Below are 12,661 nucleotides of genomic sequence, written 5' to 3'. Positions count from 1 at the left end.
ACAAACAAATTTAAAAAGGTCACTTTCCCAGCAGGCTACATATACTGAGCTCACACATACAGAATACACAGTTGCTCAATAAATGTCATTTGGAACCACATTAGTGTAAAGTTACCTAGTTACCTAAATTACCATTTCCACCTGAGTGTTACCTGTAGGAACTGTGTTTGCTGCTGGGCCAGTGGAGCCTGCCCTGGCTGCATGGCTATGACCTGTAATTGCTGCTGTACCTGCTGCTCCTGCGGCTGCTGCTGCTGCTGCGGTGGCTGCTGGGAAATGCTGATAGTCTGGGTCTGGCCCTGCTGAGGAGCGAAGGCCGTCACAACTTGGCCCATAAACATGGTTGTGGGGACCATGACTGCACCGCATGCCATCTGCCCTGTCACTAGCTTGGTGAGCAGCTGAGGACTGGCAGGGAACCTGTCAGACAGGAAGTGGGCAAACGTCAGGTAGAGGTCACTGAATCTCTATTGCACAAATGGATTTGCGTTGTAGAAACACAAATTAAAAGTGGTGGGCAGCACGATGCAATAAATGAACTTACAGAACACGCCGACTTATTGGGACTTGAGCTTATTCCCCATATCCCCCAGAGTTAGATAAGTCCATACATACCGAGGTAACCGGCTCCATCTAGCCTACTGCTCCCAATAAGTGACAAAATTATGCCAACATGTTCCTATTTACAAATAACAAGGTCACATGAGACACAGCCATCTTCTAAACATATACATACTGGGAACTATATTCTCAGAAGGCGAAGTACTGCTACTTGGGCGGAGTGATATTACTCCAACTCTGAGCGAACTCCAGGCGATCACCACAGGGCTTCTCAGGTGCTACGAAGATGGCTGTGTCTCATGTGACCTTGTTATTTGTACACGCTGTGACTATACAAATCACAACATGTAAATAGGAAAATGTTGGTGTTATTTTGTCAGTTATTAGGAGCAGTAGGCTAGATGGAGCCAGTTAGCTCCAGGATCTGCGCTAAGCTAGGCTAGCGGTGGGTGCGTCAGACAGAGTTACGACACGCACGGAGATGAGAAGGGTATGTATGGACTTATCTAACTCTGGGGGATACGGGGAATAAGCTAAAGTCCCAATAAGTCGGCGTGTTCCTTTAATAACAAATTCAAATTGTGTGAAGATATAAAATATAACACTGACAACTAAATGATAATAGTTTTGATATGAGGATGCATACCTTATCTGAGCTGAACGATCCTGTGCAAATGTAGCCACAGCAGCAGCGTTTGGTCCAGTATTCTGAGCCAGGGTAGTGGCAATCTGGACCATGTTAGCAGGGCTTTGCTGAGGGATCATCATTGTGTTGTAGAGAGACGCAGGCAGTGGATTCTGTTGAGGCTGTAGAGTGAGGGACGGCCGCTGAGACTGAAATACAGAGAACCAGAGTAAGTGACAAGATGTGGCTGTGTTGGATGTGTTTAATGAACAGCACGGGGAAAAGGAGAACTACTTGGTTTGTCAGACCTGTGAGAGTGCTGTGCTCTGTTCCCGCAAGAGAGTTTGTTGCTGGGGATGGGTCTGGACAGCATGTTGTTGCTGTATGCCGTTCTGTAGAGTCCCTGCAGACACCACCTGGCCCTGCATGCTGAGTGTTCCCCCCTGCTGCAAGGCGTTCCCCTGGGCCGTCTGAACAGAGCTGAGATTCAGTCCTCCGGCTCCTTTCGACAAGAACATCTGAAACAAACAGCACAGATTATAACTATGACAGCAAAACATCAACCCAAACAGTAAATCAATACAACAATAAAAAAAACACAGGCTGCATGATTACCACACACTCCTGAGCAGCTCTTGCATCTCACCTGAAGGCTCTGTCCCTGCAGGCTCTGTCCCTGCAGGCCCTGTCCCTGCAGGCTCTGTCCCTGCAGGCTCTGTCCCTGCACTCTGTGCAGCTCGTCCTGGATCTGCCGCAGCTCATCCTGCTGCCGCTGGATGTTGGCCTCGATCATCCTGGTCCTATGCTCCAGCTGCTCTTTCAGGTTATGCATGACTTCTAGCTGGCTGGAGAACTGCACCATTGACTGTCAAAGAACAATGACATGGGGACACAGTGGGAAGTGAAATGGCAGCTGTTGAGGTAGTTCATATGTGGCGTAGCATCAGAGGAGCGATTCATTCTCAAGAGTGATTCAGTGGCACGTGCGAGGTCTAATGCTGACTAAAATCCAACTGAAACTGTGGTCTAGGTATAACTGGGGGTAGCCTGCCTTCAATAAATGCCTTAGTGTAGGAAACTAAAACTTTGATTGGCACACATGATCTTATTAGGCAGAGGAGAAAGCTTTATCGTCCTGCCACCTGCAAACATCTGACTTTTATATATACATTACATAAATATATATTTTCATTTAGGTTGCATCTATGAGCTAGTTCCAGAGCACCATACATGTACGTTCAGATTTTAAATGTTTCCTAATAGTGCTGTGATCATAATACTGTTTGGTTTGTGCTCAACAAAAGATTAAACCATAAAATAAACTGTACAAATTCCGTATGCTAGTTTTTCTATTTGGGCATAAAGTGGGGCAAAAAAGTATTTAGTCAGCCACCAATTGTGCAAGTTCTCCCACTTAAAAAGATGAGAGGGGCCTGTAATTTTCATCATAGGTACACTTCAACTATGAGAGACAAAATGAGAAAAGAAAATCCAGAAAATCACATATTTGGATTTTTAATGAAATTTATTTGCAAATTATGGTAGAAAATAAGTATTTGGTCAATAACAAAAGTTCATCTCAATACTTTGATATACCCTTTGTTGGCAATGACAGAGGTCAAATGTTTTCTGTAAGTCTTCACAAGGTTTTCACACACTGTTGCTGGTATTTTGGCCCATTCCTCCATGCAGATCTCCTCTAGAGCAGTGATGTTTTGGGGCTGTCGCTGGGCAACACGGACTTTCAACTCCCTCCAAAGATTTTCTATGGGGTTGAAATCTGGAGACTGGCTAGGCCACTCCAGGACCTTGAAATGGGTGGTGTGTTCACCACATTCCAAACTCCACTATGGCCAAGACCAAAGAGATGTCAAAGGACACCAGAAACAAAATTGTAGACCTGCACCAGGCTGGGAAGACTGAATCTGCAATAGGTAAGCAGCTTGGTGTGAAGAAATCAACTGTGGGAGAAATTATAAGAAAATGGAAGACATACAAGACCACTAATAATCTCCCTCGATCCGGGGCTCCACGCAAGATCTAACCCCATGGGGTCAAAATGATCACAAGAACGGTGAGCAAAAATCCCAGAACCACACGGGGGGGACCTAGTGAATGACCTGCAGAGGGCTGGGACCAAAGTAATAAAGGCTACCATCAGGTATCACTACGCCGCCAGGGACTCAAATCCTGCAGTGCCAGACATGTCCCCCTGCTTAAGCCAGTACATGTCCAGGCCCGTCTGGAGTTTGCTAGAGAGCATTTGGATGATCCAGAAGAGGATTGGGAGAATGTCATATGGTCAGATGAAACCAAAATAGAACTTTTTGGTAAAAACTCAACTCGTCGTGTTTGGAGGGGAAAGAATGCTGAGTTGCATCCAAAGAACACCATACCTACTGTGAAGCATGGGGGTGGAAACATCATGCTTTGGGGCTGTTTTTCTGCAAAGGGACCAGGACGACTGATCCGTGTAAAGGAAAGAATGAATGGGGCCATGTATCGTGAGATTTTGAGTGAAAACCTCCTTCCATCAGCAAGGGCATTGAAGATGAAACGTGGCTGGGTCTTTCAGCATGACAATGATCCCAAACACACCACCCATTTCAAGGTCCTGGAGTGGCCTAGCCAGTCTCCAGATCTCAACCCCATAGAAAATCTTTGGGGGGAGTTGAAAGTCCGTGTTGCCCAGCGACAGCCCCAAAACATCACTGCTCTAGAGGAGATCTGCATGGAGGAATGGGCCAAAATACCAGCAACAGTGTGTGAAAACCTTGTGAAGACTTACAGAAAACATTTGACCTCTGTCATTGCCAACAAAGGGTATATCAAAGTATTGAGATGAACTTTTGTTATTGACCAAATACTTATTTTCCACCATAATTTGCAAATAAATTCATTAAAAATATGTGATTTTCTGGATTTTTTTTTCTCATTTTGTCTCTCATAGTTGAAGTGTACCTATGATGAAAATTACAGGCCCCTCTCATCTTTTTAAGTGGGAGAACTTACACAATTGGTGGCTGACTAAATACTTTTTTGCCCCACTGTACATAAAATAATCTATTAGAAGCTGAATTGATCAGAAGAATTTATGAATGAATTGTTCACATTCTTTTAATGCATGTCCCTATTTATCAGAGGAGCTCAAGAGACGATTCCACTTGTAAAACTATTTGGCACTTTTTTTGCCGTTTTGTTTTATGAATCAAACTATGGCATACCATGGGAAATTACATTAAAATGATATGTAAGCACACATCCAATCATGAGGATCCACTGACAGAATCGGCGAGATCTGAGGTGCACGAAAAGTTGGCTGTCTGGCAAACATGAATTAGGCTTTAAAACAAATGAGATAAATGTCTTACTTGGTCGCTGGTCTGAACTTGTTGCTGTTGTTGTTGTTGCTGTTGCTGCTGTTGTTGTTGTTGTTGTTGTTGCTGTTGTTGTTGTTGTTGTTGTTGTTGCTGCTGTTGTTGTTGCTGTTGTTGCTGTTGTTGTTGTGAAACCATGGATGGTGCCATGTTCTGTATTGTATTTTGGGAGCTCATTGACTGCTGAGAATTAATACAGAACAACATTAGCAACAACATTAAAGTAGAAATCCGGCGCAAAATGAACCTAGGGGTTAATAACACGTGTACCGAGTCGACCGTTCTCTGGGATTTGTTTTCATGCTAATTGAATGTGAGCAGTTTCATCGCAAACTGCTAATTAGCTTATAACGCTAGTCGTCAGGGCAGAGGGTAAAGTAAAAAGAAATCTCTATTTCTATACCACTAACAAGACTCAAAATAGCACCACACTTCCGGTCTTTGGTGTTTTTTTCCCCCAACGTCTCCTCCCAGGCAGCGCGGCAATGGTTTGGGGTTAGGGTTAAGGTTAAGGTTAAGGTTAGGGTTATATTGCCTGGAAGGCGCCGTTGGAGGCAAAAAACACCATCGAGCCACACTTCCACGGTAGCATAATGAGGGTCCCTACATGTAAACCGAAGCATTGAGAACTTTGTAAGTGTACAGACAGTTTATTAAAAAGATAGTTTAGAAAGACAGTACCGTTCATGTATACAGGCAGGCGCCATTTTGGGAAAACAGTCACGACCAGTCGAACGACGAACGTCGTGCAGCGTGAGCTGAACTGTCACTTGAAATCTCCCATGGTCCGTGGTTTCCCAGTGGGTCGATAGGAATTACATTTGTGAAATGTAATTACATGATAATGCATGAATTATATCTGTTTATTAAAATATATGGCACGGTGTTCGATTGGTCGTGACTGTTTTCCCAAGATGGCGCCTGCCTGTAAACGTGAACGGTACAGTTTTTCTAAACTATCTTTTTAATAAACTGTCTGTACACTTACAAAGTTCTCAATGCTTATGTTTACATGTAGGGACCCTCATGATGCTACCGTGGAAGTGTGGTGCTATTTTGAGTCTTGTTAGTGGTATAGAAATAGAGATTTCTTTTTACTTTACCCGTGCCCTGACGACTAGCGTTATAAGCTAATTAGCGGTTTGTGCTAAAACTGGTCACATTCGATTAGCATGAAAACAAATCCCAGAGAACGGTCGACTCGGTACACGTGTTATTAACCCCTAGGTTCATTTTGCGCCAGATTTCTCCTTTAACAAACAGAAAAGGATGAAGAACAGGTCAGAGTACAGCCAGTCTAATCTCTTTATCCCTTATTAAAGCCCTTTTCCACCTGACTCTGTTCTTGTCCCTTCACTGACCTGGCTGCTGACAGATGATCTTCGTTGTGATGTCATCTCCACAGCAGAGACAGACTGCCGACCTGGTGTACTCCTGTCTCCTTGAAGCTTCATCTGTGACGCTGAGAGGAAAATATAAACATGATAAGAACATTTTTAAAAAGAAGACCACCTAATATAAAATAGTGTCGGTGATAGAGATTGTTGAGGGTGCTTACAAGCTGGGTCAGACACAGCTGTGTGCGAGGATTTGCGTGAGCTGCGAGACGAGGCCGAGGGCGTCCGGCTGTGGTTGAAGCGCTCTAGAGCCTCCTTCAGGTTGGACGTGTTGAGCTGGGACTCGGAGCCTGAATCCTGGGACTGCTGTGAGGCGAGGGAGAAAGTCAGCTCTGAGCCGCCATACAAAGAGCCTCGTCACAGATGACTGATGTTGAACAGGAGCCTCACCTTGTCTGCTGTGATCTCAGGTTGTAATTCTTCAATTCCAAGCTCTCTGCGCTGTTCTGCTCTTACTTCAGCATAACTTTGGAGCAAAGACAGTGAATAAACTACATGTATATACTGTATGTGTATTAAAATTGCGATTAAAGTGAAAGATGTGGTACAAAGATGATGCGTTTTTCTACTAAATTATCTCCATGTACCTGACAACAGTGTGCGTGCAAACAATAAACTCTGGTCTGGAGTTCCACTGGTGGTAGGTGATGTAGTAGTGGGTCTGAAGCCAAATCCACTGCTGCCCTTTGGTGAGGAATCTGTAGTAGCAGGACTTTCCTTTGCCATACTGCATTACTACAAACACACAAGAGAGAGGGCGCTCACAGATATTCACTATTTGAAAGCTTAAGAAGAAGCAGACACTCTAGATGAACTCACTTTAATGATGTCCGAGAAAGATGTACTCACAGTGTTCGTGGCATTTGGCCAGTGTCTCCAGGTCATCTATATGGTAGTAGTCATATCCTGATGTACCCAGCACCTCAAACGGGAGGTAACCTATAATGGGTGGAGCTCTGGACAAACAAAGAAAATGTTATTGAGATGAGTCATTGGAAGACCTCTGCACACCTTCTTCTCCTGTTAAAGTACACTAATGCTAATGATCATAAACCTTTACAGTAGTAGGAAAGAAAAGTGTGTTTTTCCCCAAAGGGCTCACAGCAAGGTTGCTTTCACACTGTAGTTCAGTTCATTTGGTCCAAAAAAACAAAGAAGTAACATGCTGCCTTCGCCATGCCGCTTCATGTTCACATTGGTTTATTACAACCAAACCAAGAGGGGTAAACGTGAAGGCACATACACTGACAGGCAAGTCATTGATTGGACAGTTTTGTGTGATGACATCTAGGGCTGGGCGATATGGAGAAAATCAAATGTCAATATTTTTGACCAAATACCTCGATATCGATACCGCAACGATATTGTAGTGTTGAACTATTGGTGCTTTCACAAAATATTTACACAATGAGATTTTTGATAAATAATCATCAGTAATGTGGATATAATGACTTAGTGGGTAAAGGCAAATAATAGAACAGTTACAACAGTCTGGTAAATTCAGAAAATGACATCACTTTACTGTAATGCAGCCTTTAAAACCAGAAAGACTCTTGTGCCATATTACGATATCCAAAATCTAAGACAATATCTAGTCTCATATCAAGATATCAATATAATATTGATATATTGCCCAGCTCTAATGACATCCTGCATCATCAGGACCCACGTGGGAAAATCTAATTCTGGTGTCTGACAGCCAGTTATGCTGCACTTAACTGTGTCTTTATGTGTTTATTTATCGTCGCTGGAATCAAAAAGTGCTCACAAAGAAATAACTGATTATCATCATTATAAGTCAAGATTGCAACTGGATCTCGTGTATCATAAATAGAGACAAACAGATAAAGAAAAGGTCAAAATACCAGGCAATTTTTATGATACTACTATGGGGATAGTTACTGTGTCAATACATTACATACATACATACATACACAATCACTTTATATTGGGGAACTGCTACAATACATAGGACACAAGCTCAACACAGACGCATAACATCGCCTGTAGGAACGGGAGAGGGCATCTTTTACATTTCACAATCAGCAGATGCATTTATTATTAGCTTTGACATTCCTGCTTATGTCACACATCTACTCTTACACAGTCCCGCGGTGGTGGACAGAAACCCAACCTTTCAGGTGTTCTCAGAGTTTGATTGAATTTGAACCGAGCAAACAGGACAGGTGTGAAAGCACCCTGAATAAATGATTCACTGGTAAAGAGTTACGATACAAAAACATATAACACAAACAGCAGAGCACATTGGATAGAAGACACCGTAAAAAAAGAAGAAAAAGAAACTGTACCTGTGGTCCAAGAAGAGAAATTTCCACTCTAAACTATGTCTGGAGGTGAATTCCTCATTAGGCTCCTCTACAGTGCACATCTCCTGGGAGGGACAGGGTGGAAGTGTAGAATGTTATTCCAAACTCAATGTCACTTTATTTCCAACAGTAACAGTAAAAGTAAAATCAACAGTAGCTTTTTAACTCAGCTGGAAGAAAGATACATAAAGTGGTTGCCAACAGAGTACCACACAAAATGGTTGACAGGGGCCCAAATGTGTTTGCCTGGGGTGACTGGGCAAGCGTTACTGCTGAGCCCTGTCCTAATTTTTTCAAACCTTGAGGCACAGACGGAATGGGTGTCAACAGGACAAAAGGAGAAGTAAGAAGTGGAAGAACGGCTAATGATTTTTACCTTGATAAACTGTGGTTTGGCAAGCCTCACAGTAGCTATAAGACACACTCTGTCTTCAAAGGCAGAGTGAAGCGATCGCTGGATCACTCCCTCGAAACCATTTCGGGTACAGTTAGGCACTGGTGACGAATAAAACAAAGAAAAGGCTAGACTTTACGGCCAGGAAAACTCAACTTGAGGCTCAGACAATTAGTGGCGTGTAACTCACCATTATTCAGGGACTTGAAGTTTCCAATGAACTTGACATATTCGTACACGGGGGGCTCGTTGGGGTCGATTGTCCCTCGGAGCATGTGGCAACAGAACTCAAGCTGATTTTTTGCTGGGAAAAAAAATGAAAAAGTAAGAATCAAAGTAAGTAATTGGCACTTGAGATGACCAATTATACCAGTAAGATAATATCATAGCATAATAAGACAAATGGAAATGGTGCAAATAAAACATTCCACTTACTTTTCAGGTATTCAGGTGTCGGTGTCTCTCCTTCCATGATATGAGAGGACAGAGCCTTGTACACATCTGAATGCTCCCCCATAGGCAGGAAGTTCAACAAGTTCTGATCCACAAGATCAGACTGAAACACATACAATATGTTTCATACTAATGCATCGTTGAGCATGTGTAGCTCTAAACACTTAGCTTGTAACACTGTATCAAACAGGTGGCACCGTTGACATGTTTGCTTTGTTATATAGACTTGAAATATTCTAAAACTCCAATACTGACTCTATATTATCATTCATTCACATTATACTCACAGGTAAGTGTTCTAGTAGGGACGTCACACTCTCAGAAGCGTAGATTATGTTCCCATCAGTCATGATTGCAAGAAAAAATCCGTCTAACGCCTTATGGAGATAAAATGAACTTTTTTAATTCGCTAATAGTCTTGCATGTAAACAAAAACAAAAGGACATGCAAAGACTACTCACCTCCAACATCAGCTGAGTGAACTCTTCATTACTAAGAAAAGGAGGCTTCCAGTCTTGTCTGATCTCAGTTGACTCTGACTGAGCAGCGATTTCTGATGGAGACATGAAACGTGTCAACAAAACGGGTTCAGCCGAAGAGTGTGAGCCACAACTCTCTACATCAGACAGATTTCTGCCCATCGTGAGCAGTCCTCACCCTTGTGTTTGTGCAAAAAGTCGATGCTCTTCTGCAAAATAGTGGACTTGTCCATCTTCCGGGTGTTGCCCGGCAACATGGTGCCCAGCTCCTTGATGAGGACATTGAACTGGTCTCTGCGTTTCTTTTCAGACTTGTTACGGGACACACTGTCGGATTAGACACAATAAGAACCCGTTTTGTCTTCATTACATACAGTAGTTTGGGGATTGGTTACAATGCTGCATTATTGTGAGGCAGGTAAGATAGCTGCGTCTCTGCATGTGGAGCTTTAATAATCACACAAATATATAATCAAGTCTCATAAAAACTAAAAATTGTAATATCACGGAGGATGTTTTAAAGAACATTGAATGTCTTTTGATCTGAACACAAATCACATGGATCATACCGTTTAGCTTTATCCTTTTCATCTTCTTCCATTAACCCATCAAAGATACTGCTGTCATCCCTGCAGAGCAAACACACCGACAGCTGAAGAAGATCCTTTAATATTCGTTCTCTAATAATCTTTTATAAACACTTTGAAAAGAGGGTCTGCTCATCTTACCTTTTTTATTTTCTGGTAAAAGCAGTAAAGAATTAAACTGAACACAGAACTTGGATATTGTATTCATCCCAATGCTGAGACAATTATACGATTGATATCGAGTTCAAAAATCAATCTATGGCCATACATTGAATACATGTTTTTTTATTGTTGGTCAGAGAAAAACTACAAAATTAATAGAAATGACTAAGAAAAACAAGCTAAATGCAGGTAACTCAAAACCTTTGTCTTACCGGTCAATGCTCGAGGTCATTTTGTATCCTGTTTAGGGTCGCAGAGTTGGAGAGGGGTCTTTTAATCGTGAGGTAGACATTTGGGGATGAACCTTTCAGGAAAAAAGAACCCCACATGAAATAACAACTTGCAAACAGCTTCATCACCAAATTCAAGACCAATGGTAAAACTAAATCTCAACTTACTGACAGTACAGCCAGTCCTGTGAGAGGATGAAGAAGTTACTGCTGGATGAAGGCAGGGTGTGGCTGGACACACTGTGGTGATTGGGGCAGTGGAGCTCTGTGTCTTGGAGGAGAGTCGCTGAAAGTTTCCCCAATCAGCGGGTATAAAGTTGAAAAGGGGTCTTCAATGAGCCGAGTTCTTCGTCTGCTTCGCGTGTGAGACTGGCACATGGCAGCAACATCTGAGTCTATAAGAGGGCAGAAAAACACACATTGTCATTATTGAAATACAAACACAATCAATATGTCCGTAAGCTCGGCATATGAAAGGTAGACTGCAGTGTATCTAAGGGAGGTTGGCTAAAGAGAAAAGATTGACAGAGAACATGTGCTTAATTATACCCCTGCCACGCATAAAAAGCAGTCTGGCCAGTCTAATATAGGAGACAGCATGGGATATTTTTTTGTATGCCAATGTGTGCTCTCTGACTCCAGATGGCCAGCTAACCCCTGATGCACTGTGACGCACCTTTGCTTTAACAGCCGAGCTAAACTTAAAGTGATGCAGCAGTCAGGCTAGGTTTTTGTAGCTGCATCCCAAAATGGCACACGTCACATCACGCCATCCAATAAATAAATTTAGCAAATGGCTGGCACAAAATAAAAACTTTAAGTGAAATTACAATTTGCCATGGAAATAGTGTGATATGATGTGGGACTAAGAGCTTAACAACAGTTGGCAGCAATTGAAAAGGGAGAGGGACCCACCAGTCATGTCCTGATGTCTGCCTAGTGACCAGCACCATTATCCCAACAAGTGCAAAACTATTTGGGTGGGAAGGTTTGGTACATATGAACATATGACTGTTTGTACGATGTCAGTCTAATTTATAGAGGTGATCATTCTTTGCATTAACATCCAGGAAATACTCTGGGATTATATTAAATGTAATACATAATATAATGCCTTTAAAAGGTAAATTATTGCCTCATGTTTGATACCCTGAATGCTGATGTAACAGATACATAAAAGCACCTATCTTGATTTCAATTTGCCACATAAAAAAAAACATCTACAGTAATATTCCGCACATCACTGACAGCTGATGTTTCTTCCTATCACCTGACTCTACTCTTCTCCTTGCGCAGGTAGGCCTACAATAGATTGTCCAATTAAAACAAGAAGGCCCACTGGGTCTCTAGCCTAAATATTTGACCCATTTATCCCATGAACCAGTTACCGTCAGAACCTGTGTGGGAGGTTTTCTCACCATAACGGCCTATTTGTGTTGGTGAGAAAAGCCCTTCTCTCCTTGTATCATGGTATACATAACATTTCTATTATTACAAATTTGGCTGAAACTTAAATTGTAGTTTTTGCTATTTTAGGGATTTATACTTAAGTCTTGTACTGTGAGCTAATATAGATATACACACAAAAATAGTTGAATTGAGGTTGGTTATTGTAAACAGCATAAAAAACACCTGCACTTATTGATATAACTAGCATTCTCACACATTCACGTTCAGGGTAAGTCCCCAAAACACCAAACCAAGACACCACACAACCGCACTTCACAAAAATAAAACTGGGTTTCCTAATTTGATTATTTATTATTTATGCTTATTTACTGTTCCAATTTTAGAAGCAATACAATATGTTTTTCAAAAGATGTGTCATTGCCTATATAAAGATAATAAACTAATAGATAAGATAATAGATCAAATACCTAAGTACAGACTTTTTGAGGTTTTGATGTGACTACAGTACATGTTTAAATTCATTAACAACTGACCCAGGATCAGTGTGTTAGGAGAGCCCCAGACAGCACTGTTGTTATGAAAAAAATTATTTGTGTTATGTTCAACTTACTGCTGCTGGGTTCATCAAAACGAGGAAAGGACGTCAGAACTGGGAGTAT

The 12,661-nt window shown here is 42.0% G+C and overlaps 1 protein-coding gene across 3 annotated transcripts in view; it reads right to left on the bottom strand.

Annotated features, from left to right (window-relative positions):
• The window catches only part of clocka (clock circadian regulator a), a 30,222-nt gene that overhangs the window by 2,046 nt on the left and 15,515 nt on the right, over positions 1-12,661 (bottom strand). The window contains exons 3-22 of one of the 3 annotated variants that reach the window (XM_078259706.1): positions 10,761-10,987; positions 10,575-10,666; positions 10,183-10,242; positions 9,792-9,940; positions 9,596-9,687; positions 9,422-9,511; positions 9,117-9,237; positions 8,872-8,985; positions 8,664-8,782; positions 8,270-8,352; positions 6,810-6,916; positions 6,548-6,695; positions 6,351-6,426; positions 6,122-6,263; positions 5,925-6,025; positions 4,558-4,743; positions 1,833-2,051; positions 1,495-1,704; positions 1,208-1,395; positions 153-420 (exon numbers count right to left, since the gene is read on the bottom strand). In XM_078259706.1, the coding sequence (XP_078115832.1) occupies positions 153-420; positions 1,208-1,395; positions 1,495-1,704; positions 1,833-2,051; positions 4,558-4,743; positions 5,925-6,025; positions 6,122-6,263; positions 6,351-6,426; positions 6,548-6,695; positions 6,810-6,916; positions 8,270-8,352; positions 8,664-8,782; positions 8,872-8,985; positions 9,117-9,237; positions 9,422-9,511; positions 9,596-9,687; positions 9,792-9,940; positions 10,183-10,242; positions 10,575-10,594 (2,493 nt within the window). In that variant the 5' untranslated portion in view covers positions 10,595-10,666; positions 10,761-10,987. Of the gene's footprint in view, positions 1-152; positions 421-1,207; positions 1,396-1,494; positions 1,705-1,832; positions 2,052-4,557; positions 4,747-5,924; positions 6,026-6,121; positions 6,267-6,350; positions 6,427-6,547; positions 6,696-6,809; positions 6,917-8,269; positions 8,353-8,663; positions 8,783-8,871; positions 8,986-9,116; positions 9,238-9,421; positions 9,512-9,595; positions 9,688-9,791; positions 9,941-10,182; positions 10,243-10,574; positions 10,667-10,760; positions 10,988-12,661 lie in introns of all 3 variants that reach the window. The other 2 variants (XM_078259705.1, XM_078259704.1) reach the window with 2 other exon arrangements.

Source organism: Sander vitreus, chromosome 9 (assembly GCF_031162955.1).
Source record: "Sander vitreus isolate 19-12246 chromosome 9, sanVit1, whole genome shotgun sequence".
NCBI classification, from domain to species: Eukaryota; Metazoa; Chordata; class Actinopteri; order Perciformes; family Percidae; genus Sander; species Sander vitreus.
This window is presented reverse-complemented; position numbering and strand designations above follow the sequence as displayed.